This window comes from Delphinapterus leucas, chromosome 8, assembly GCF_059928025.1.
Source record: "Delphinapterus leucas isolate spDelLeu-1000000601 "Yukka" chromosome 8, BTC_Dleu_Yukka2, whole genome shotgun sequence".
Classification (NCBI taxonomy): domain Eukaryota; kingdom Metazoa; phylum Chordata; class Mammalia; order Artiodactyla; family Monodontidae; genus Delphinapterus; species Delphinapterus leucas.
Genome location: NC_143136.1, coordinates 14503178 through 14528289, shown reverse-complemented (window position 1 = coordinate 14528289; position 25112 = coordinate 14503178). Strand labels below are relative to the sequence as shown.

The 25112-nt window shown below is 45.8% G+C and overlaps 2 protein-coding genes across 6 annotated transcripts in view; one reads left to right on the top strand and one right to left on the bottom strand.

The window, feature by feature from the left end:
• The window catches only part of SERPINE2 (serpin family E member 2), a 75245-nt gene extending 54669 nt beyond the window's left edge, over positions 1-20576 (bottom strand). Inside the window, exon 1 of one of the 5 annotated variants that reach the window (XM_089916300.1) lies at positions 20490-20576. Coding sequence is in view for 1 of the 5 variants with exons in the window: in XM_089916298.1 (XP_089772424.1) it covers positions 19208-19227 (20 nt within the window). In the remaining 4 variants the exon portion in view is untranslated. Of the gene's footprint in view, positions 1-19207; positions 19233-19850; positions 20055-20489 lie in introns of those variants that run through there. The other 4 variants (XM_089916299.1, XM_030760410.2, XM_022567807.3 and 1 more) reach the window with 4 other exon arrangements.
• Positions 19251-23349, top strand: LOC149748512 (uncharacterized). Its single transcript, XM_089915902.1, has 5 exons — positions 19251-19407; positions 19449-19601; positions 19706-20329; positions 21425-21570; positions 22754-23349. The coding sequence occupies exons 1-4, from the start codon at positions 19251-19253 to the stop codon at positions 21475-21477; spliced, it is 987 nt and encodes a 328-aa protein (XP_089772028.1). The 3' UTR covers positions 21478-21570; positions 22754-23349.
• The last annotated feature ends 1763 nt before the right edge of the window (positions 23350-25112 follow it).

Here is a 25112-nt window from a genome sequence, read left to right as displayed (position 1 = left end):
TTTTTTTTTTAACATCTTTATTGGAGTATAATTGCTTTAAAATGGTGTGTTAGTTTCTGCTTTATAACAAAGTGAATCACCTATACATATACGCACATCCCCATATCTCTTTCCTCTTGCGTCTCCCTACCTCCCACCCTCCCTATTCCACCCCTCGAGGTGGTCACAAAGTACAGAGCTAATCTCCCTGTGCTATGCGGCTGCTTCCCACTAGCTATCTACCTTACGTTTGGTAGTGTGTATATGTCCATGCCACTCTCTCACTTTGTCCCAGCTTACCCTTCCCCCTCCCTGTGTCCTCAAGTCCATTCTCTACATCTGCATCTTTATTCCTGTCCTGCCCCTAGGTTCATCAGAACCTTTTATTTTTAGATTCATATATATGTGTTAGCATACGGTGTTTGTTTTTCTCTTTCTGACTTAACTTCACTCTGTATGACAGACTCTAGGTCCATCCACCTCACTACAAATAACTCCATTTTGTTTCTTTTCATGGCTGAGTAATATCCCATTGTATATATGTGCCACATCTTCTTTATCCATTCATCTGTTGATGGACACTTAGGTTGCTTCCACATCCTGGCTATTGTGAATAGTGCTGCAATGAACATTGTGGTACATGACTATTTTTGAATTATGGTTTTCTCAGGGTACATGCCCAGGAGTGGGAGGCTGGGTCATATGTTAGCTCTATTTTTAGTTTTTTTTTTTTTTTTAAAGAAGATGTTGGGGGTAGCAGTTTATTAATTAATTAATTTACTTTTGCTGTGTTGGGTCTTTGTTTCTGTGCGAGGGCTTTCTCTAGTTATGGCAAGTGGGGGCCACTCTTCATCGCGGTGCACGGGCCTCTCACTATCGCGGCCTCTCTTGTTGCGGAGCACAGGCTCCAGACGCACAGGCTCAGTAGTTGTGGCTCACAGGCCTAGTTGCTCCGCAGCATGTGGGATCCTCCCAGACCAGGGCTCGAACCCATGTCCCCTGCATTAGCAGGCAGATTCTCAACCACTGTGCCACCAGGGAAGCCCTATTTTTACTTTTTTAAGGAACCTCCATACTGTGCTCCATAGTGGCTGTATCAATTGACATTCCCACCAACAGTGCAAGAGGGTTCCCTTTTCTCCACACCCTCTCCAGCATTTATTGTTTGTAGATTTTTTGATGATGGCCATTCTGACTGGTGTGAGGTGATACCTCATTGTAGTTTTGATTTGCATTTCTCTAATAATTAGTGATGTTAAGCATCCTTTCATGTGTTTGTTAGCAATCTGTATATCTTCTTGGGAGAAATGTCTATTTAGGTCTTCTGCCCATTTTTGGATTGGGTTGTTTATTTTTTTGATATTGAGCTGCACGAGCTGCTTGTAGATTTTGGAGATTAATCCTTTGTTAGTTGCTTGGTTTGCAAACATTTTCTCCATTCTGAGGGTTGTATTTTTGTCTTGTTTATGGTTTCCTTTGCTGTGCAAAAGCTTTTAAGTTTCATTAGGTCCCATTTGTTTATTTTTGTTTTTATTTCCATTTCTCTAGGAGGTGGGTCAAAAAGGATCTTGCTGTGATTTACGTCATAGAGTGTGCTGCCTATGTTTTCCTCTAAGAGTTTTATAGTGTCTGGCCTTATATTTAGGTCTTTAATCCATTTTGAGTTTATTTTTGTGTATGGTGTTAGGGAGTGTCCTAATTTCATTCTTTTACATGTAGCTGTCTAGTTTTCCCAGCACCACTTATTGAAGAGGCAGTCTTTTCTGCATTGTATATTCTTGCCTCCTTCATCAAAAATAAGGTGACCGTATGTGTGTGGGTTTATCTCTGGGCTTTCTATCCTGCTCCATTGATCTATACTTCGTTTTTTGTGCCAGTACCATACTCTCTTGATTACTGTACCTTTGTAGTATGGTCTGAAGTCAGGGAGCCTGATTCCTCCAGCTCTGTTTTTCTTTCTCAAGATTGCTTAGGATATTCGGGGTCTTTTGTGTTTCCATACAAATTGTGAAATTTTTTGTTCTAGTACTGTGAAAAATGCCAGTGGTAGTTTGAAAGGAATTGCACTAAATCTGTAGATTGCTTTAGGTAATATAGTCATTTTCACAATGTTGATTCCTCCAATCCAGGAACACAGTGTATCTCTCCCTCTGTTTGTATCATTTTTAATTTCTTTCATCAGTGTCTTATACTTTTCTGCATACAGGTCTTTTACCTCCTTAGGTAGGTTTATTCCTAGGTATTTTATTCTTTTTGTTGCAATGGTAAATGGGTGTGTTTCCCTAATTTCACTTTCAGATTTTTCATCATTAGTGTATAGGAATGCAAGAGATTTCTGTGCATTAACTTTGTATCCTGCTACTTTACGAGATTCATTGATTAGCTCTAGCAGTTTTCTGGTAGCATCTTTGGGATTCTCTATGTATAGTATCATGTCATCTGCAAACAGTGACAGCTTTACTTCTTCTTGTCCAATTTGGATTCCTTTTATTTCTTTTTCTTCTTTGACTGCTGTGGCTAAAACTTCCAAAACTATGTTGAATAACAGTGGCGAGAGCGGGCAACCTTGTGTTGCTCCTGATCTAAGTGGAAATGGTTTCAGTTTTTCACCATTGAGGACTATGTTGGCTGTGGATTTGTCATATATGGCCTTAATTATGTTGAGGTAAGTTCTCTCTATGCCTACTTTCTGGATGGAGGGTTTTTATCATAAATGGGTGTTGAATTTTGTCAAAAGCTTTTTCTGCATCTATTGAGATGATCATATGGTTTTTACTCTTCAATTTGTTAATGTGGTGTATTACACTGATTGATTTGCGTATATTGAAGAATCCTTGCATTCCTGGGATAAACCCCACTTGATCATGGTGTATAATCCTTTTAATGTGCTGTTGGATTCTGTTTGCTAGTATTCTGTTGAGGATTTTTGCATCTATGTTCATCAGTGATATTGGCCTGTAGTTTTCTTTCTTTGTGACATCTTTGTCTCTTTTTGGTATCAGGGTTATGGTGGCCTTGTAGAATGAGTTTGGGAGTGTTTCAGTCATGCAGTCTGCATTTCAGTCATACAGTCACTCCCATCTATAGCACAGGCTACAGTCCTCTGCTATATTTTGGAAGAGTTTGAGAAGGATAGGTGTTAGCTCTGTTCTAAATGTTTGATAGAATTCTCCTGTGAAGCCATCTGGTCCTGGGCTTTTATTTGTTGGAAGGTTTTTAATCACAGTTTCCATTTCAGTGCTTCTGATTGGTCTGTTTATATTTTCTATTTCTTCTTGGTTCAGTCTCAGAAGGTTGTGCTTTTCTAAGAATTTGTCCATTTCTTCCAGGTTGTCCATTTTATTGGCATATAGTTGCTTCTAGTAATCTCTCATGATCCTTCGTATTTCTGCACTGTCAGTTGTTACTTCTTTTTCATTTCTAATTCTACTGATTTGAGTCTTCTCTCTTTTTTTCTTGATGAGTCTGGCTAATGGTATATCAATTTTGTTTATATTCTCAAAAAACCAGCTTTTAGTTTTATTGATCTTTGCTATTGTTTCCTTCATTCCTTTTTCATTTATTTCTGATCTGATCTTTATGATTTCTTTCCTTCTGCTAACTTTGGGTTTTTTTTGTTCTTCTTTCTCTAATTGCTTTGGGTGTAAGGTTAGGTTGTTTGAGATGTTTCCTGTTTCTTTTATTTGGGGAGGGTGGTACGCAGGCCTCTCACTGTTGTGGCCTCTCCCGTTGCAGAGCACAAACCCGTGTCCCCTGCAACGGCAGGCGGACTCTCAACCACTGCGCCACCAGGGAAGCCTGTTTCTTGTTTCTTAATGTAGGATTGTGTTGCTATAAACTTCCCTCTTAGAACTGCTTTTGCTGCATCCCATAGGTTTTAGGTCATCGTGTTTTCACTGTCATTTGTTTCTAGGTATTTTTAGATTTCCTCTTTGATTTCTTCAGTGATCTCTTGGTTATTAAGTAGTGTATTGTTTAGCCTCCATGTGTTTGTATTTTTTACAGTTTTTTTTTTCCTGTAATTGATATCTAGTGTCATACTGTTGTGGTCAGAAAAGATACTTGATACAATTTCAATTTTCTTAAATTTACTAAGGCTTGATTTGTGACCCAAGATATGATCTATCCTGGAGAATGTTCCATGAGCACTTGAGAAGAAAGTGTATTCTGTTGTTTTTGGATGGAATGTCCTATAAATATCAATTAAGTACATCTTGTATAATGTATCATTTAAAGCTTGTGTTTCCTTATTTATTTTCATTTTGGATGATCTGTCCATCGGTGAAAGTGGGGTGTTAAAGTCCCCTGATATGATTGTGTTACTCTCTATTTCCCATTTTATGGCTGTTAGCATTTGCCTTATGTATTGAGGTGCTCCTATGTTGGGTGCATAAATATTTACAATTGTTATATCTTCTTCTTGATAGATCCCTTAATCATTATGTAGTGTCCTTCTTTGTCTCTTGTAATAATCTTTATTTGAAAGTCTATTTTGTCTGATATGAGAATTGTCATTGCAGCTTTCTTTTGATTTCCATTTGCATGGAGTATCATTTTCCATCCCCTCACTTTCAGTCTGTATGTATCCCTAGGTCTGAAGTGGGTCTCTTGTAGACAGCATATGTATGGGTCTTGTTTTTGTATCCATTCAGCCAGTCTATGTCTTTTGGTTGCAGCATTTAATCCATTTACATTTAAGGTAATTATCGATGTGTATGTTCAAAATACCATTTTCTTAATTGTTTTGGGTTTGTTATCATAGGTCTTTTTCTTCTCTTGTGTTTCCTGCCTAGAGAAGTTCCTTTAGCATTTGTTGTAAAGCTGGTTTGGTGGTGCTGAATTCTCTTAGCTTTTGCTTGTCTGTAAAGGTTTTAATTTGTCTATCGAATCTGAATGAGATCGTTGCTGGGTAGAGTAATCTTGGTTGTAGATTTTTCCCTTTCATCACTTCAAATATGTCTTGCCACTCCCTTCTGGCTTGCAGAATTTCTGCTGAAAGATCAGCTGTTAACCTAATGGGGATTCCGTTGTATGTTATTTCTCCCTTGCTGCTTTTAATATTTTTTCTTTGTATTTAATTTTTGATAGTTTGATTAATATGTGCCTTGGCGTGTTTCTCCTTGGATTTATCCTGTATGGGACTCTCTGCACTTCCTGGACTTGATTAACTATTTCCTTTCCCATATTAGGGAAGTTTTCAACTATAATATCTTCTAATATTTTCTCAGTCCCTTTTTTTTTCTCTTCTGCTTCTGGGACCCCTATAATTTTAAGGTTGGTGCGTTTAATATTGTCCCAGAGGTTTCTGAGACTGTCCTCAATTCTTTTCATTCTTTTTTCTTTATTCTGCTCTATGGTAGTTATTTCCATTATTTTATCTTCCAGGTCACTTATCTGTTCTTCTCCCTCTGTTATTCTGCTATTGATTCCTTCTAGAGAATTTTTAATGTCATTTATTGTGTTGTTCATCATTGTTTCTTTGCTCTTTAGTTCTTCTAGGTCCTAGTTAAACGTTTCTTGTATTTTCTCCATTCTGTTTCCAAGATTTTGGATCATCTTTACTATCATTATTCTGAAATCTTTTTCAGGTAGACTGCCTATTTCTTCTTCATTTGTTTGGTCTGGTTGGTTTTTACCTTGCTCCTTCATCTGCTGTGCTTCTGTGTCTTCTCATTTTTCTTAACTTACTGTGTTTGGGCTCTCCTTTCTGCAGGCTGCAGGTTCGTAGTTCCCATTGTTTTTGGTGTCTGTGCCCAGTGGCTAAGGTTGGTTCAGTGTGTTGTGTAGGCTTCCTGGTGGAGGGGACTAGTGCCTGTGTTCTGGTGGATGAGGCTGGATCTTGTCTTTCTGGTGGGCAGGTCCACGTCTCGTGGTGTGTTTTGGGGTGTCTGTGGCCTTATTATGATTTTAGGCAGCCTCTCTGCTAATGGGTGGGGTTGTGTTCCTGTCTTCCTAGTTGTTTGGCATAGGGTGTCCAGCACTGTAGCTTGCTGGTAGTTGAGTGGAGCTGGGTCTTGGCGTTGAGATGGAGATCTCTGGGAGATTTACACCATTTCATATTACATGGAGCTGGGAGGTCTGTGGTCGACCAATGTACTGAACTCTTCCACCTCAGAGGCAGAGGCCTGATGCCCAGTGAGAACACCAAGACCCTGTCAACCACACAGCTCAGAATAAAAGGGAGAAAAAAAAGAAAGAAAGAAAGAAAAAATAAAATAAAATAAAGTTATTAAAGTAAAAAAAAATTGTTAAAAATTTAAAAAGTAATTTAAAAAAAGGAAAGGAAGAGAGCAACCAAACCAAAAGACAAATCCACCAATAACAAGCGCTAAAAACTATACCAAAACAAAACAAAAACCAAACAAACAAAAAATAACGGACAGACAGAACCCTAGGACAAATGGTAAAAGCAAAGCTATACAGACAAAATCACACACAGAAGCATACACATACACACTCACAAAAAGAGAAAAAGGGAAAAATACATATATAGTTGCTCCCAAAGTCCACCTCCTCAATTTGGGATGATTCGTTGTCTATTCATGTATTCCACAGATGCAGGGTACATCAAGTTGATTGTGGAGATTTAATCCACTGCTCCTGAGGCTGCTGAGAGAGATTTCCCTCTTTGTTCTCACAGCTCCCAGGGGCTCAGCTTTGGATTTGGCCCCGCATCTGCGTGTAGGTTGCCTGAGGGCGTCTGTTCTTCACTCAGACAGGACGGGGTTAAAGGAGCAGCTGCTTCAGGGGCTCTGGTTCACTCAGGCCGGGGGGAGGGAGGGGCACGGAGTGTGGGGCGGGCCTGCGGCGGCAGAGGCCAGCGTGACGTTGCACCAGCCTGAGGTGCGCCGTGCATTCTGCCGGGGAAGTTGTCCCTGGATCCTGGGACCCTGGCAGTGGCGGGCTGCACAGGCTCCCCAGAAGTGGGGTGTGGATAGTGACCTGTGCTCGCACACAGGCTTCTTGGTGGCAGCAGCCTTAGCGTCTCATGCCCGTCTCTGGGGTCTGCGCTTTTAGCCGCGGCTCGCGCCCGTGTCTGGGGTCTGCGCTGATGGCCGTGGGTCGCGCCCGTCTCTGGAGCTCCTTTAAGCAGCGCTCTGAATCCCCTCTCCTCGCGCACCAAGAAACAAAGAGGCAAGAAAATGTTTCTTGCCTCTTCGGCACCTCCAGACTTTTCCCAGACTCCTTCCCGGCTAGCCGTGGCACACTAACCCCTTCAGGCTGTGTTCACGCCGCCAACCCCAGTCCTCTCCCTGCGCTCCGACCGAAGCCCGAGCCTCAGCTCCCAGCCCCGCCCGCCCCGGCGGGTGAGCAGACAAGCCTCTCAGCCTGGTGAGTGCCGGTCGGCCCTGATCCTCTGTGCGGGAATCTCTCCGTTTTGCCCTCCGCACCCCTGTTGCTGCGCTCTCCTCTGCGGCTCCGAAGCTTCCCCCCTCTGCCTCCCGCAGTCTCCGCCCGCGAAAGGGCTTCCTAGTGTGTGGAAACCTTTCCTCCTTCACAGCTCCCTCCCACTGGTGCAGGACCCGTCCGTATTCTTTTCTCTGTTTATTCTTTTTTTCTTTTGCCCTACCCAGGTACGTAGGGAGTTTCTTGCCTTTTGGGAGGTCTGAGATCTTCTGCCAGCGTTCAGTAGGTGTTCTATAGGAGCAGTTCCACGTGTAGATGTATTTCTGATGTATTTGTGGGGAGGAAGGTGATCTCCACTTATTCTTCTGCCATCTTCTCTGCCTTTTTTTAAAAAACCCTTTCTCATCATGCAGTCGCTAAAAGCATTCATAATAAGAATTGATACAGGGGATCTCAGGCTAATACGCCTTCCCCATGTGTTCTCATGAGTCTCGTCCATCCAGTGCTTTTGGTGAACTCTGACCAAAAACATATCAGGATCTTTGTAAAATGGAAGATTTTGTAAGGACCCTAATATATAGCAAATCTCTCTTTCTCTGAGGGACAATTTCAGATAAGTTTTTCACTTCATATTCATGTACACGGTTTTTAAACTAGGACACTCTCATTTTCACAGACAAAATTCCACCATTTTAGTGCTTTTCAGTGACTCATTAAGGCACCTCTCAGGCACCAATTCAGTGTGCATGCCTGACTCGGAAGAGGGCGGGCCTTACTGCAGCTCTGGACACTCCAGTGTCTTGTAGTCTTGAGTATTTAATGAAAGTAAAAGTTCAATGCAAGTAATGTTTCACACTTTCCAAAGCTGTGCACTAAAACTGTCATATTTTTTATGAGATCTGATTTCTCCTCCATGGGGAAGTTATCTCCACATCTTTAGGCATAGAGAGCACATGAGAGACTAACCGGCCAATTCATTATTATTGATACAAATCAGTAAATAGCAATTCTACACAATTTAGATCAAAATGGTTTTCATGGAGAGTAACATGAAAGAAAAAGAAAGGACTGCCTTACCCCCGAGGGCTGTCTGGACATTTGTGCTTATTAGCTACGAGCCAACGCTTCACACTGTGCACAGACTTACCTCTACACACACACACACACACACACACACACACACACAATCTGCGCGCGAACACGAACACACATGATTAGTAGTGACTGACATTTAAGAAACTCCTATGTGTAAAGGGCTTTAGCATCAGCACGGCTGAGCCTCCCAGGCTCCTAGAAAGTGGGCATCACAGCCCTCATTTCACGTGGGAGGAAATCGAGAACTGGACACCGTCCATCACTTGCCTGCATTCCTGACCCTCACGGAGGCTCCGGTCCCTCATCCATAGAACGACCTCGGGCCTCCAGCCTTTCAGGGCTGCCAAGTGGATTTAGGGAGGCAGTGCATGGCCGTGGCTTTGGGCTAGCACCAGTGGCCGCTCTGGTCACCAGGGCCACACACGGCGCTCCTAGAGTCCCTTCACACCAACAACTCAGCACACACCAACCAGTCCAGTGGGACATCCTGAGCATCTCATCCATGGCACTCATTACATAGCAGTGGATAAGTGACCCAGAACAGTAGTGAGGGGCAGGGTGATGGTCTGGTCCAGGGGGGGAACAGTTTATCACCATGGCACACAGTGATAATAAAAAGCAAACCAAGCCTGAGTTAACTTCCCTATTACGTTTAAATCCTCTACAGACAGTGCTTCCCCCGAATGCCCCTGCTGCCACCCCACTACGGTGTACCGCTGTTCTAGACTATCTTCAATTGCTAAAGTCTCATGGATATGCCTTTTCTACCTACATAGAGAAGATCCTCAAAGGTCAACCTATTTTGTGGCTACTTCTGTGTCTCTCAGAGCACCTATCACTGAGTAAGCGCTCAAAAAGTAGCTCTCACACTGCATGCCACCCAAATACAACAGAGCTGCCACATCGTGCTCCTTTGAAGTCCTGTGTGGGGCAGATTCATCAAGAGTAAGCATTGGGAAACCCTTTTTCTCTCGGGGAATAATCCTCTTTGAGAACATGGGTGTGAACAACAAAGAGAAAGGGAGACATGAACCAGCCAGTGGCCCTAAGGAATGAGTGGTAACAGTCCCCAGGTCAGTGGGGGTACTCTGGGGGCTAACCAGGGGTGAGTGACAGGTCATGGCGGCCTGTTACCAAACTGTACCTAGACTTGCGTCTGGAGAGGTGACAAGTGATAGGAGCAGAGAGGTGAATCCTCACTCGGCCACAGCCCTGACCTTGCCAAGTGACCTAAGTCACAGCCCTGACCCAGTGACTGACATGTAAGAAACTCCTATGTGTAAAGGGCTTTCGCATCGGCATGGCTGACCCTCTCAGGCTCCTGGCAAGCCAGGCATCAAAGCCCTCAATTCACATGGGAGGAAATTGAGACCTGGACACAGTCCATCACTTACCCATGTTCCTGACCCTCATGGAGCCTCTGAGTTCCTCATCTACAGAATGACCTCAGGCTTGTCAAGTGACCTAATTCATGATACTTCCTATTTCCCTGTGTGTAAGACAGGAACAATACTATCTCTGCAAGGAAGCTGCATCCTCATCACCTCCATTCTCTAGCTTTGGAAACGGAGCACACTGGGGGCAGGTAGTATTTTGCAGACACAAAACTACTAAGCGTAGAAGCACAGAATATTCATTTAAACCCAGGTCCATCTGACTCGCCAAGTCATTCTCCATCCGGCAATGGTCTGTGGTTCCCTGCACTGTTGCTCCATCACCACTGTTTAGCCTCAGTCATTCCCTGAAAAAAATGTTTCAGAATCAAAAATCTCCTCTGCAAGGCACCCAGCCCTGGAGAGAACATCCCCATGGGCGGGAATCTCAGAAGGGTACTCCACACACCTGAATCTCAGTTTTCTCACCTGTAAACTAGGACTAATTTCTACCTCACAAGGGCTGTTTAGATTCAACAAGATCATGTATAAAATGTGCCTCACAGCCCTTGACACCCTGATGATCCAATGATCTTGCACTTCATTCTCCCCTTTCAAGCGTCTTTTGGGCTCCTCTGTGTCAGGTACTGTGAAAGGAGCCCAGAGGAGTAAGAGAGACCACAAAGTCCTGGCGGTTTCCTAGTGGGGTGGATAAGACACACACATAACTAGAACACACGGTAGAGAGTAAGAGAAAAGCACATTTTTGCCATTGTATACATAAAAAATATACTGTTCTCAAAGAAATTTGACACCAATAAGTGATACACATGCACGGAACAACTCTGTTTTCAGCAATTGCTGAATTAATTCACATTATATGATTACCACTTTGATCGTCATGATTTACCACCTTGCTGCGCAAGAACAGGTTCACTACGGATACTTCGGCATCTCTGGCCAATCCTCCAAGTTGCTAGAAATGAACACAGGTTTGGCAAGAGATGATATGAGTCTATCAGGTAAATTAATTTCAAAAAGAAAATCCACACCTTTAGAAAGAAAACTCTCTTTATAATTAAGCCATCGCATAGAATCTCCCTGGCATCTCCCATCCCGTTGTCTGAGCCATAATTCACGTGTGGGCATACACTGAGTGCTGTATAAAGTCCCATATGGATATCTGCCAGTAAAATCCTAAAATAATCATACTAATGGCAGCAGAAAATACATTTCCTATCTAACGATGTTGGCAGTGGGTAATCCAACATTCATAGAACTCTTTTGTATATTGAAGGAATAATTAAATGTGTTTTAAATACATTCAGCGTGTGGTTAAAATGGTTATTTCTAGGTATATGGACATCACTGGATACAGTAGAATGACTTTTTCTCAATCGGAAAAATGAGAACAAAAAGAGAAGACTCTGGATGCTACATCTGCAAAAACCTAAATAGATTATTTTTCCTACTGCACAGACAATTTATTCATTCTTCATAACTAACAAAAAAACAAAACAAACAAACACAGCGCCCAGCCTGACAGGGCTAGCCTGCAATGTGCCTCTAGAAAGAACTTCTGGTAAACTGCTGCTTACATTTCCTCATAAGGTGGAGTAAAAGGGAGTTTACTTCTGGCATCAGCCATCCTTTGCTCCATGGCCAGTACTGGAGGAGCTGGAAGCCTGTGGAAAGGACAGATGACCAGCTGATCACTGGGAGTGCTACCCACTGAGAGTTTTACAGAAAAGGGGTCTGGCAACTAGGTATGCAAACACAGAGAGCAAGCCACTCATTCTTCAGGTCAAAGGCGCAATGAAAACACCAGTCCCAGAGGAGTTAAATGTTTGCCTGGAACCCCACTGCCACCTCGTGCCCTGGAAGTCAGCTCCATTCTAGACCCTGTGCTCAGCACCTAAAGCATACTCTCCACGGCACCCTCACAACACTTAAGATGTGGTTACCTTCATGCCCAACTCACAGATGATGAAACTGAGGCTTGGAGAAGTCCAGGCAATTGGCTATGGCCTTCTGGCCTCCAACTAGTAACCAATATAATCTAGATTCAGGCCAAAGCCCGTCGGTCTCTACATCCTCCATACTCTTAATTACTACACTAGACTAAGGAAGAGGGGGAGGAAGAGAGCACGTACCATTTGATGTGACAAACTTTGAAATAAAGTTAAATGTAAAAAAAACTATAGGGGCTTCCCTGGTGGCGCAGTGGTTGAGAGTCCGCCTGCCAATGCAGGGGACATGAGTTCGTGCCCCGGTCTGGGAGGATCCCACGTGCCGCGGAGCGGCTGGGCCCGTGAGCCATGGCCGCTGAGCCTGCGCGTCTGGAGCCTGTGCTCCGCAATGGGAGAGGCCACAACAGTGAGAGGCCCGCATACCGCAAAAAATTAAAAATTAAAAAATTAAAAAAACAATAAAAAGAAAAGTTAAACCTCCATGTTTTATGCTAAGTCTCCACACATTTGTGGAGTTCAATTAGACATCTTTTAAAAATCATGTCACACTTGTTCTTCAGTTGAGTTTTATCCAGCTCAGCCTAAGTTATTCCCCTGGACTCTGGGTATATGTACTCTACCTTTTCAGTCCAAAGGTCAGTACTAATTTTAGCATCTGAGTCCCAGGAAAAAAACAAGTATCTAAGGAACAACTGGGCCCAGGGGCCAAAAGGCATAAAAACATTACTTCAATCATAACACAAAAATATTAGTCTGTTTCCATCTCTGTTTTGGTTGTCTTACTGAAGCAGATCATACAGCAAGGTGAGAAGCTGGTCTCTTGAAAGGAGGCCCGTTGTTTGACAGGAATTTCCTTTCGAGAGGTTATAAATATTGACGAGTCGTAAATCTCTGACAGCTCATGGTACCAGCTCACAGCGCACACATTTACAGACCTGGGTGCAGGCTCTGGCATTGACACATACAGGTTGTATGAATAACCATGGACACCTGGGCAGCTCCACATTCTTCTCCACAACTGTCTGAGTGGGAATATTAGTATCTGTCCAACAAGCAAACATGAGGCTGGAGGAGATAGCACAGTGCCTCTATCAACTGCAAACAAATACTAATGACAGCTGAGCTAACTTGCCTGTCCAGCACACCCTCTCAGTACTCCCTCCTCCCCTGACTGCAGGCTTGAACATGTGACTCAGAATCTGGCCAGTCATAGCATCCCATTCCCCTGACCACAGCCATTGGTCCAGGGAAAGACACATGACCCAACCTGAGCCAATCAGAGCGCCTCCATACGATTTTTCCACTGGAACTGACAGGAAGTTCATCTTTCCTCTTTGATCCTAAGGCTGTAGGGAGATAAGCCTGAAGGTGCCTGCAGTCATGTCATGGTCCAGAGTCAAGAGACATGGAGGGAGAGAAAAGAGGCCCAAGGCCCTGAGTCTCTAGTTCCAGTCACCTCGAAGGCCAAAGCACCTCCGCCATGGCTCGGGCTCAGCAGCATAAGCCAGTAGTTCCCCCCATGCTCTCCGTGTTTCTGAGTCAGTTATTTTGATTGGGGTTTCTGCCCTTATAACCAAAAGATAAGACAGTAGTTAAAGCTCATATAATCCAATCAGTGACCAAATCCTCAATAAAAATAATTTCTTCCTAAGTGGATTCCCCAGTTAAAAAAAGAAAAAAAACTCTTTAGTAGAGGATGCAAACACTGCCATTATCTATATAGCATTTTCTCAAAAGAAAGAAAGAAAAATCTATTTTCATTTGCAGTCACCGTATACATTTTCCAGCGGGCTTCGTATTTGGGGTTAAACTCTCCTGCATACCCACACCCACTTTCAAGATTTGGTCCATAAAAACTTAGGCCAAAAACAAGTAGTTAATTTTTCTATAGCTGTATTAGTTGGCACTAAATGGAGCGGGGAAGGGAAGGGGGAGAAAGTACTGATGCTGTTTTTAGTATGTTCTTAGAAATTCCCCAGGTTACCGGACTTCTCACTGCTGCAAGGTGGGGGAAGGCATCACAAGAATGAAACAAAGTACATTCACCAAGATTTGCAGTCACTAAAAGAAATCCTTTCTGCCTTTTCATAAGAGTCTTTCTGTTTTATATTAAGACCCCTCCACATTATCTTTCTCCCAAGAATTAACTGATAAAAATAGAAAGGCACAGTGGATTCCAATTCTCCAATTATCTTCTGAGACAAAGGGCAAAGTCTGAGGTCAGACTGAAGCAGGAGCATGGGGTATTCCTCATCTGATCTTGAATTAGGGTGTCCACCCCAACCTGTGAAGGAATTCAAGGATGAAGTGGAGATGAAATGTTTGTCCAGATGCATGAATGGAATTACAAATAGAGGATTGCTTAGGCTCAGTGGCCATCCCCATGCACAAAAAGAGTCGCAGAAGGAACGCCAACTTCTGTGGGCTGGGCTTCCATCCAGACCTAGAAATCTAACAGCAGAATAAGGGGAGAATCATTTACTGTGTAAATTGACTTGTCCCATTGGGTGAAAGGTAGCATTTCTCAAAAGAGAAATAAAATTGTCCTAGTATTTCAGTGTTCTTAGACAAACTGTGAACTTATAGAAAAGAAATAACCTAAAGATGTAGTTTATTGCATTTCACTCCATTTCATACCTAAGGGTATTTTTTTAAAACCCAATATTGATTTTTAGATCAGGCGCGCAATCTACTCACAAGGAAAGATGGTTTTGGAAAGAGAAGACGGGCACATTTATGGTTGGAAACAGTGGTTTGCAAAGAAGATCCAAGTATATGGGACCCAATCTATTTAACATTTTTATAAATGCCTCCAAGTGGGAATACAAACTAAATAAATCTTCATGTTGGGCCTCAATGCTATTTCTAAGTCCTGAAGAACCAAACTGAATATATATTTCTTAGGTTTAAAAGAGAGGGAAAATGAAAGAGAAGAATTTCATGTAGATAAACATAAAACAATGCATTTAAGAAAAAATTTCACCTAGGCCTGATATTTATGAGAAAGCTGGATCAGAAAGGAAAATAAGCCAAGAAGTTAAATTGTTTTTTAAAATAAGGCAGGTTTGAGATCACTATTTCAACACACCCATTGTATAGGCAAGGAAATTAAGTTCTAGATAGTCAACTATGTAAATCGCTTGTGGCATAGCCCAGACCCTCTCCCAACCCAGGGCTCTTTCCACCAAACCCGGCTTAAGACATTAGCCAAAAAACTGCCCTGGCAAAAATTGAAAAACAAAACAAAACGAAAAACAAGGGTCAGCAAGAGTGCATGTATCACCCTCACCGAGAAGGTTAATGGAAATAAATCAGAAGGTATTCTCCTACCTTGCATAAACTGTGAAATACGAAGTACAGCCAGTGGACTTCAAGGAAGACAGAATGAAGCCAAAGAGGGTTCGGATGAGGGTAACTGAAGTGAACACAGACACAGAAGCACTTCTGTATTAGACTTCTGCTTTTTTCTAAGTAATGTTCTGTCTTTTAGAAGACATGGTTGATCAAAGATTTTTTTTTTTAATGTGAAGATATATATTAAATGCAGAAGTACCTGGCACCAGGGGTAGAGGTCTGGGAGGAGAGCTCCTCTTTAAGCCCCAAAGACAAGCTCTCTTTCATAAAGTGTGAAGCAAACTTATGAAAAATATGAATATGGTTTAGTTCAACATCCATTAAATGCCTTTGGGTCACGCACCACTGCTGGTACGAATGAAACCAGAACACAGGCACGACTTCACGGCACTAAGAATCTGGTGGGTAGAGTATGTTGCTATGACACAGTAACCGCCGTCAGAGAGGCATCCACTTGGTAGGATGTACATGTGTGTGCACACACCACACGGGTGCCACAGGGGACTGGGAGATACTGGTCTTCAGGAAAGACTTTTTGGAACAGGTGATACTAGACATGAGTCTTGAAAAAGGGGAAGTTGGCCAGACAATGAATGCAGAAGATGGAGAAAGAGAATTCCAGGCAGAGGTCCCATAGGAGCCAAGGCGGGGAGTAAGGGCACCGCCATGGTGTGAGGAGTCTGCAGGGAGTTCAGTTTTGCAAGAGAATAAAGTTTGCGGGAGGGTACAAGGCAGGGAGGTGGGAAAGGGTTGAAGAAAGCTTGGACTCTGTCATTACAAATGGAGCAGTCTGGGGAGTTGCTAGGGAGGAGAGCAGGGCACTGTGGAAAGTTCCCTGGCTGAGCGCTGAGGAATTCTGGGACAGGACTGCCCAAAGGCAGCTGAGTGACCTTGGGGACATACTGTATGACTCTGGGCACCATGTGAAATGGGCTCCGCCATGTTCCAAGGGCTGAGGTCTTCTGGGGCAGCCCATGCCTTGGGATGTGGAATCAACCCTGCCCCGTCTCCTTCCAGAGTGGTTATGAGGCAGTGGGAAGGTGGTGAGGCCTGTGGAAATGGTTTATAAACAGCAGAGACTGCATCTCAGTAAGGGTGAGCTAACACTGGAATTACATATTAGCGACCTTCCTTATAGAGGTTCAAAAGCATTTTGAGAAATGCAGGTACATCACCTTAAAAAGTCAATAGAAAGCTCACCTTTCTACCTGAGATACCTAGCTTGTGACGCAACACAGCTACTCCTTCAGAGTCGGGGTCTGTCCCCAAGGCAAGAGGGAGGCACTGAGTTTTTATCAGGAGGGGCACAAGCAGATTCGGATTTGAGGGCCCTGAGGAAGTAGCCCCAGAAGCAATGTGGATGATGGTTTGAAAGGGGTGCAGAGCTAGTGCAACAGACCAGGCAGGAAACGGTGCAGTCAGCCACTCAGCATTCCCGGGCTGTTGACGGTCCCCCAGCCTACGGTTGGAAGCCCACGGGAGCTAGGAAGCTGCTGTAAATGGGAACCGCGGGTGCAAGAGGAAGCGGAAAGCAAGCAGCCTCCAGCATGGCCAGGCACTGGGAGCTCCGTGCCGGCCAAGCACTGCCACGTGGGAACGTAGGCCTCCTGTTCCAGGCCTCCTGGTTTTTAAGAGGAGCTATAAATCCAAGTGATATCGTAACATTTCCAAATATTCACACGATTTTTGTATACTTGTGTTCAAGCCAGTAACACATCTGCCAGCTGGAATTGGCACACTGGCCACCATTTTGCCACTTCTGGGCTCTAAAGCAGGGCAGGGCCATGGTGACTAGAGCAGAGGTTTATGGGATTTCACAGCACGAGAAGGACTCGGTGACTGGATGCGGGCAGCGTCCCTGGGAGGGAGGTTCCTGCTTTAGCACCTCGGTAAACAGCCGAGTCACTAGCAAAAAAAAAAAAAAGGATAAATTTTGGTCAAGGCTGAAACAGGTACGGAGTGGGTGATGAGAACTAAAATCAGTTTTCGACTTACTGTGGGTTTTTCTGCCTGAAGGGCATAGACTGTAGGCAACTAGCTGCAGGTACCAATCTGGGACTCACTTCGTCCTGGTGAAAGTGGAAGCTGTGGGAATGTGGTATCCCAAACGTTCTGCATGAAGCTGAAGAGGGGTAAGAACAGAGCCCTGGGTCACCCCAGGAGGTAGTGGAGGTGCCAGGGTGGCAGAAGGCAAACCAGGAGGAGGTGGCAACTAGGGAAGGAGAAAAGCATCCATCAGAAAAAGAGGAAAGATCCGTATCCAATGCTGCAGAGAGGTCTAGGACACATGCTCAGGACCACTCATGCAGGAGTTGTGGGGTCTTCTCCTACTTTGGGGAGTCTCTGGCCAGCTTGCAGAGAGTTAAGAAAAAAGGGAAGCCTGGGGAAGTGTTAACTCATTTAAGAAGTCTGGGAGACAGGTGGTGGCTGTAGGTGAGTTGGGGATGCATTGACAAGGGAGGTTATGGCATTTTAAAAACACTGTTAAAAAAGAAAAGAGTTCACTGGGAGACATGAGGCACTGCCACAGGAAAGTCTTCTCTCTAACCTTCTCTAAGTCCCCGCCCCAACTTGATTTCTCTTCTATTATTCTGCCTTATTCTTATTTTATTAGAGCATAGTTAGGTTTCTTTGTGTCTGTTTGCTGCCACAGGAAAGACTGTTCCAAGAGAACAGCGACCGGCTATATTTACCATACACCAGGGCCTAGCAAAGTGCCTGGACACAACAGATGCTTAAGGAGATTTCTTGGATGTGGGTAAATCTGGGAAAGTCTGTAGGAGGCAAATGGGGTAGGACGTGGCGAGACTTCAAACCGGTGACCCCTACTTTCTCATTAGAGTGGGCCATGAAAGTCACCTGCCAAACTGGAAGGAGGGAAGGGAACAGATCTCTTGTGTTCAAGAAGAGTTGCCATGGGAGTACCAGTTTGCAACCTGGAAGGAAGGAGCCTGTGGTGCAGAGACACTGAGATGCTGATTTCAGAAGCTGAGCGTCTCTGGGTGAGGGCAAGACTTGGATGTAGAGGACCCAGTAGCTGGAGTGGGTGGGAGTCACTGGAGTCGAGATGGTTAAGGAAGCAGGAATCGGAAGCATCCCCTGCATGGATTGTGGGACTAGGGGAGGAGAGAAAGCCCACGGGCCAAAGTCTCCCATGCTGTGGGAGAGTGACTAGCTGGCAGAGAACGGCCACAGAGAAGTGTAGCTGGGACCTGGCTAGGTCACCACTCATTTCCCACTCTGCCACCTCAAACAATCTCTGACTAGTATTTAATCACTCGTGTGGAACTGAAAATTACTGTCCTTTGGAGACTGAATCATTTCTGTCCTTTTCAAATTACACTAATATGTGAAGTTCATGGGAGGCAGAAATTTTCTGCATAGATTCTTTTTTTTTTTTAAAGAATAAGAGATAGGCGACATCTTGATGACCTTCAGTAATTGCCCTGCACTGTACAATATTTTTGAACATGATTTTAAGAAAGCATCAAAACTTGGGGTTGAGAGAAGCCTTCGATGATTTAGGCTAACACCTTCATTTGCATAGCTGAAGAAAATTTTTTGCTGAAATACTGCAAACAGCACATAATTACTGATTTAGATATGCAGTCAGCATTGAAAGTATCTTCAATTTTTGAAGTGTGCTTTAGATATACAAATTAGCAACGCTTACATTTTTTTCCCCAGTTATCTGTGTTCAACTTTCCGATATAAAATCTCCGAAGCATAAAATTATCACGTAAATTGTTCCTGAACAGTTCAGAGGAGCAAACTGCTTCCTGGCTTGAAAGAGGAAGTCAAACCTTCAAACAGCTTTTTATGTTGATGCTAAATATAAATAATATAAATATAAAAACGTTCCCTGCGAAGTAGTCAAAGCAAGACACAGCAGCATTCGAGATTTCTCAAGAAAGACGCACACGAAGACTATTTTTCGCTCATTAAAATACTAAAACCTTCAATAGCATCTTCCATAATACCTGAAGGTGGAGTCCTGTCTTATGTAATAGAAGCCTTCCCTCCTCACTCAGTTTGTAGGCAAATTAAACACCTAATTCCGCCCAGAATTTCTGAGTACTTTCACCTTACCTGTAGGCACTGATCAGCATTGCAATTCCCACTTCTACAGACGATGAAAATGGCAAAGATCAGCTCCATGGGGTTACATCGGTTGCCAGAAGCCAATTTAAAGGCTCTCCCCCAAATCACCGGTTACCCCCAGCCCGCTCAGGCAGCGGTAACAAGTAGGAGTCCGTTTGTCTTTCGCGAACAGGCGGCGCACACGCAAAGTACGGGGTAGGGGACGCCCGCGAGTACCTGGGTATCCCAGGTTCAGGGTCACGGGCGTCCGCTAGGCTGGACCGGCGGCAGCAGCAGACACGCTGGCCCCAGGACTCCCGGCCGCGCGGACACCTGGCCCGCCGGCGCGGCCCCTCCGCGCCCCGCCCGGGTCCTATTCGGGCTCCCCGCGGGCCGGGCACGGGTGCGGGGCGCGCACGCAGCTTTGACCGAGGCAGCCCGGCCGGGGGAGGCTGAGAAAGTTCCTCCTCCTCGACACCGGCGCCCCCGGCCCCGCTGGCCCCGCAGCCTCCCGGCCCGGCGCAAGATCGCCGCGCGGAGCCGGCGGCGCGCCGAGCCCCGGGACTGTCCCCGGCGCGGCGGGCAGCGCCTGCTGCGCCCCTCCCGCCCCGGGCGCTCGGGATCGGCCGCGGGGCGCGCAGCCCGTACTCACCGCCCCTCGCTCGGGATCCCCAGGTGGCGGCCGCGGAGTGCGGCGCGGCCCGAGCCGAAGCCGGGTGTCGGTGGGGCGGGGGAGTCGGAGGAGGAAGAGCGGCGGCGGCGGCGGCGGCGGCGAGGAGGGGCAGCGGAGGAAAGAGGCGGCGACGCCTGCACACGCCGCGCAACCCGAGCAGCCCGGCAGCCCCACTGCGCTAGCGGGCCCGCCCCAGCGGCGGGGGCTTTATCGCGGCGCCCGCGGCCCCCGCCCCTTCCTGCCGCCCCCGCCCCCGCCCCGCCCCGCCCCGCCTTCCCGCCGCCTCCTTTGTGTGCCAGCGGCCGCCGCGTCCCCGCGCCCGCACTCCGGGGCGCCCCCGCTCCCGCCGCCGTCCCGCCGAGGCCGCCCCCCGCGGGTCCCCGTCCCGGGGCTGCGCCCAGAAGAGCCGGGAGACGCGCCGACCCCGAGTTGCGGCACCAGCCCGGCCCGAGCTGCACGTGGGTCGCCGGGCTCGGAGGCGGGGGGAGGGCAGGGGGGGGAGGTGTGGGAGGGGGAGGGACCCAAGGGCTCGCGGCGCGTCCCTGGGACGCAGGGCTGGTCGTCTGGGCTGCCCCCCTCCCCGGGAGAAACAGGGGGACGCCCCGGGACAGTGCCTACCGGTCCGGGTGATGGGGATAACGGTGCCAGGTCGCGACCGGGGAGGGACAGATCACCCCTCGAACCTCTTCGCCGGGTGCCCCAGAGCCGACTTCTCCCGGCCTCGCGAACAGAGGAGCCGCAGCTGGTCGCCTTAGGCAAAAGGCAGACCAGGGGATCCAGAAAACTGGATTCCTGGTTGCGGTGACAGCGTGAGGTACCCCGCAGAGACCTGGGAATCCGGCCCTTCCCAACCGGTTACTACAGCCGATGGGACCTCGTGCGCCGCAGAGAAGCACAGACCCCAGAGGCCGGCGGCAAATTACCGTCCTGCCCCCAGCTGTATGACCCAGATCCCCCGCATGCGGCCCGCCTTTGCATCAGCTTAGTTTTGTAGGTACCCAACTTTAATGGCATAATTTATGTTGCCCTTAGACAGTGCAGAACCCTCACCAGCAGGCCCACGGCCCCGACTGTGAGAAAGAAATATGGTAAATCTCCTAAGACACAGCCTTGAATTAAGCTTGCATCTACGCATTAGAGCAACTTGGAATCTTGGAAGGGTATTCACAGCGTCTCATATAGGGAAACATGCTATGGGAGTTTGGGCCCTAAAATTAAAAGGAATCACAGTCCACAAAAAGAAAACCCACTTCATTGCTTTACACTCATGCCCAGTATTCATATTCAGTTACAGGCAGGATAAAAATCCTTTTTCCTGTTGTTGCCTCTGCCTGAAATGCTTTGTTTCTCCCCACCATCTTCCTGATGACTGCTTCCTTTTACTTCAGGTCAACAACTCAAATGTCACCTTCTCTAGAAACCCTTTCCTGGTCACTTGAGCTAAAGTCACCTGCCTTTCTCCAACCCATGACGTTCTTCATGGTCCTCAGCATGATTTGATTTTTTTTTTTTAACTTGTTTCTTGACTAGTTTTTTCCACACTTCCTCATTAGAATGTATGCTCCCAGAAAGGAAGGAAGAGAAACCAGTTGAATGTGGTTTCTAACTCACCTGGTTCCTGGTGCCTGGAGCCAACACTCCACCTATAGTCTTTGCTCAAGAAATATTTGTGGACAAGTGCCAAGTGACTGTTAACATGGTAAGGACTGCTCCAGGGACAGTGTTATCATTTGGTCTCATCTGGGAAGGCAAGCTGGAGCTGGGAAGAATGAGGTGGGGATGGGAGAAGCTATAGGAGAAAGCCCAGAGGTGGGATTGAGCTTGGTGTGTTTGAGAAGCTAGGATCAGCGTCTTTCAGCTGGAAGGGAGTCATTCAGGGGACTAGTGGAGAAACAAACTATTATAGAACCAAGAAGTGGGTGAAGCCAGGTTATGAAAGCCTGCCCGATTCCCTGCATCCACTTCTATCTTTATCACTTTTTAAAATTGAACATTTTTATTGAGATAATTGTAGGTTCACATGCAGGTGTAGGAAATAACACAGAGAGGTCCCTTGTATGCTTTGTCCCGTTTGCCCCAAGGGTAGCATTTTGCAAGACTACTGTGTAATATCACCATCAGTATATCAACATGTATACATTGATTCATGTCTCAAACACCTTGGGTAATTATTTGCCATTTCAAATTTTTAGTAAAGTTACTCTAAAATTTTGAAAGAAATGAACAAATATTATTTTTATAAATTTATTTATTTTATTTATTTATTTTTGGCTGCATTGGGTCTTTGTTGCTGCGCTCAGGCTTTCTCCAGCTGTGGAGAGCGGGGGCTACTCTTCGTTGCCTTGCACGGCCTTCTCGTTGCAGTGACTTCTCTTGTTGTGGAGCACGGGCTCTAGGGCGCATGGGCTTCAGTAGTTGCAGCACGTGGGCTCAGTTGCTCTGCGACATGTGGGATCTTCCCGGACCAGGGCTCGAACCCATGTTCCCTGCACGGGCAGGTGGATTCTTAACCACTGTGCCACCAGGGAAGCCCAGAAATGAACAAATATTATGTTAAAGGGTTTTGGTCTCTTGTTTTATTGGAACCAACTTTTTTTTAAAGGGGAAGACTGTTTTATTTTCCCAGTTAAAGCATAATGAGGGTCCAGATTCTTCATCTGTAAAAGACAGTCAGAAATCTTTGGGACTTACCTCTGACTATTCACTTCCCTGCCCTACCCAGTACTGTTGAAGGAACATTTTGAGCATTCCTGTACATGACTTGTCAATTCTGAAATCAGACAGGATGCAGTGTTAACTAATATGCTAAACTATGCCTAACCACTAATGGGCCTTTCTCTCTCCTTGGACATTGGATGGAACTGCCACTGAGTGTCTCCCAGAGGGAAGTGATTCAAGACAAAGACCCATTCTGCCAGTGGGCTATGCTGGGAATACCAACTATGCTTGTTACAGAATGTGCACGGCGACTGCTGACCGGCCTTCCCGATGCCAGCAAGAGGGTACAGAAGCAATCTCCCAAGCTTTCCACGACATTCAAGTGACCAGGCACTTTGACCCCCATCATTAGGGGCTGCCCCAAAGAAGCTGTGTTCCTACCTCACTTGGTGCCCCTAAGCGGCAGTTCAGACACCAGAGGGTGTATGACCCTTGTTGAAATGGATTTGTCATAGGTGTGTGCTTTCAATTGGCATTTCCCTCCTATCTTGTTTGAGAAATCCAAATCGTTTAATGCTCCTACCTGCTTCTTTTTGTACAACTTCACATTCACAGCAGAATTTCATTTTGTCCTTCAATTGTGTGGCTTACCTTAATCCTCTGATAGAGCTTCAAATGGTTTATTCCTTAATTTTTTTTTTTTTTAAGTGACCTGGAGTTTAGCCAGCTCCAGCCAGTCTCTGAGTTTGGCTTTGTGTCCATAAGCCGCAGTTGGGAGAAACGCAAGAAATGCCCAAACAGAATAAAACAAATGATCTATTTAGTCTCATTTCCTCTCTTGGAAGAGGTCCAGCTTTGAGTGCTTTGGAAGAAGATGAAAATCCCCCCCACCCCACCCCCACTGCTCCCTCATACACCCAAACAGTATGACCTTGTGTTTAAGTAAAAGCTATCCTTAGCTCCCAATGGGTGATGGTGTTTTGTCTGGAAGAGCTACTGATGTTTCTATAATAAGATAATAATAGTTGCTCCTCTCCTATCTAACCCCTATTTAAAATGCATTTCACCACAAGACGACTTGTTACACAACTTTATAGATGCAAATGCTGTTTCGTAAGGTTGTTTCAACCAGGGGAAAGGAGACTGGTTATAACAGTTCACTTAGACAATTAGTTTCTGGGACTGTTGCATTGGTATGAATTCTTTTTTTAAGCTTATAATAGGTATTTTTTTGTCTTTTTATTTCCCTTTCAAGTTGGCTTTCAAATAATTCCAGTTTCCTCTTTATGTAACTTCTGAAACAGATTCAACCAGAGCATCAGTTCACACTTGCCCACTATCGTCGCTACTTTTCACCAAGGGCTTCAGAGAAAGGACGTCAGTAAGTGCTGGGCTGGGGATTATTTTCTACTTACATTTGCACCAAAGAAGGTGGGAAGCCCTGGGTGCTGAGGCCCACTGCGATGCTGACCCCTTCAAACAACAACCTAGCTCTTCTTCTCTTCTTCCTTTTACCACCAAACAAGGATGCCGCCTTCCTTTTTTTTTTTTTTTTTTTTTTTTGCGGTACGCGGGCCTACTCACTGTCGTGGCCTCTCCCGTTGCGGAGCACAGGCTCCGGACGCGCAGGCTCAGCGGCCATGGCTCACGGGCCCAGCCGCTCAGCGGCATGTGGGATCTTCCTGGACCGGGGCACGAACCCGTGTCCCCTGCATCGGCAGACAGACTCTCAACCACTGCGCCACCGGGGAAGCCTGCCTCCCTTTCTTTTATACTCTCTCTGCCCTCGCTTCTTACCTGCGTCACTGTCTCCTCCCTCTCTCTCTTCCTCCACTCCGCCCCCATCTCTCTCAAAGGTTACTAATAACTTCCAATGCCAGCCCCAGTGGTTTTTCATCATTCTTTATCACCCTTGATCTCTTGGCAGCATATAACTCTGGTGTTTTGCCCATTTTTGAAATTCCTTTGCCTGTTTTCTCTCTTCTCCAATTCCTTAGCCAGCCTTTGTCTTTCCCTCATCAAATCCTTCTCCTCCCATATGTGGGTGCTATATTATTGTCTGCCCTCAGCTCTCTCCTCTCCTTCACACACTCTCTCCCAGTGGAGTGACCATTGATTGGTTTGTGGCCACCAGCATCTATTCCCTGTCTTTTGATTGCCAGATCTGTTTTCCTTTGGAGAATCACGTCTTCTGCTTTATGTCACCCTGTTGGGAATGGATGACAAGGTGTGTTTACTTCTTCTAGCCAAGGGATGGGCATATGACCAAGCTCACTGGATCCCCTCCCAGGACTTTGAATACTTGAGGGGAATGGGGAAAGTAGTTGGAGCTGACTCATCCTAGCTTGATAAGATTGTTTATGAATCCTTCCCACCTGGATCCCCAGAACCACCATGGTCCCTGCCTCTTCTGAGTAGAAGTCCACACTGGACTCTTTTCTAGCCAGATTTGGTTTCTGTTGCTTGTAATCAAGAATCTTTAACAGATACATCCTACATGCATGTAACTTTGCTTAGTTCTGGATGAGTTCCAAGCCTGTATTTACAGATGGCCTTGACCTCTGTTCAAGTTCCTACTCACAT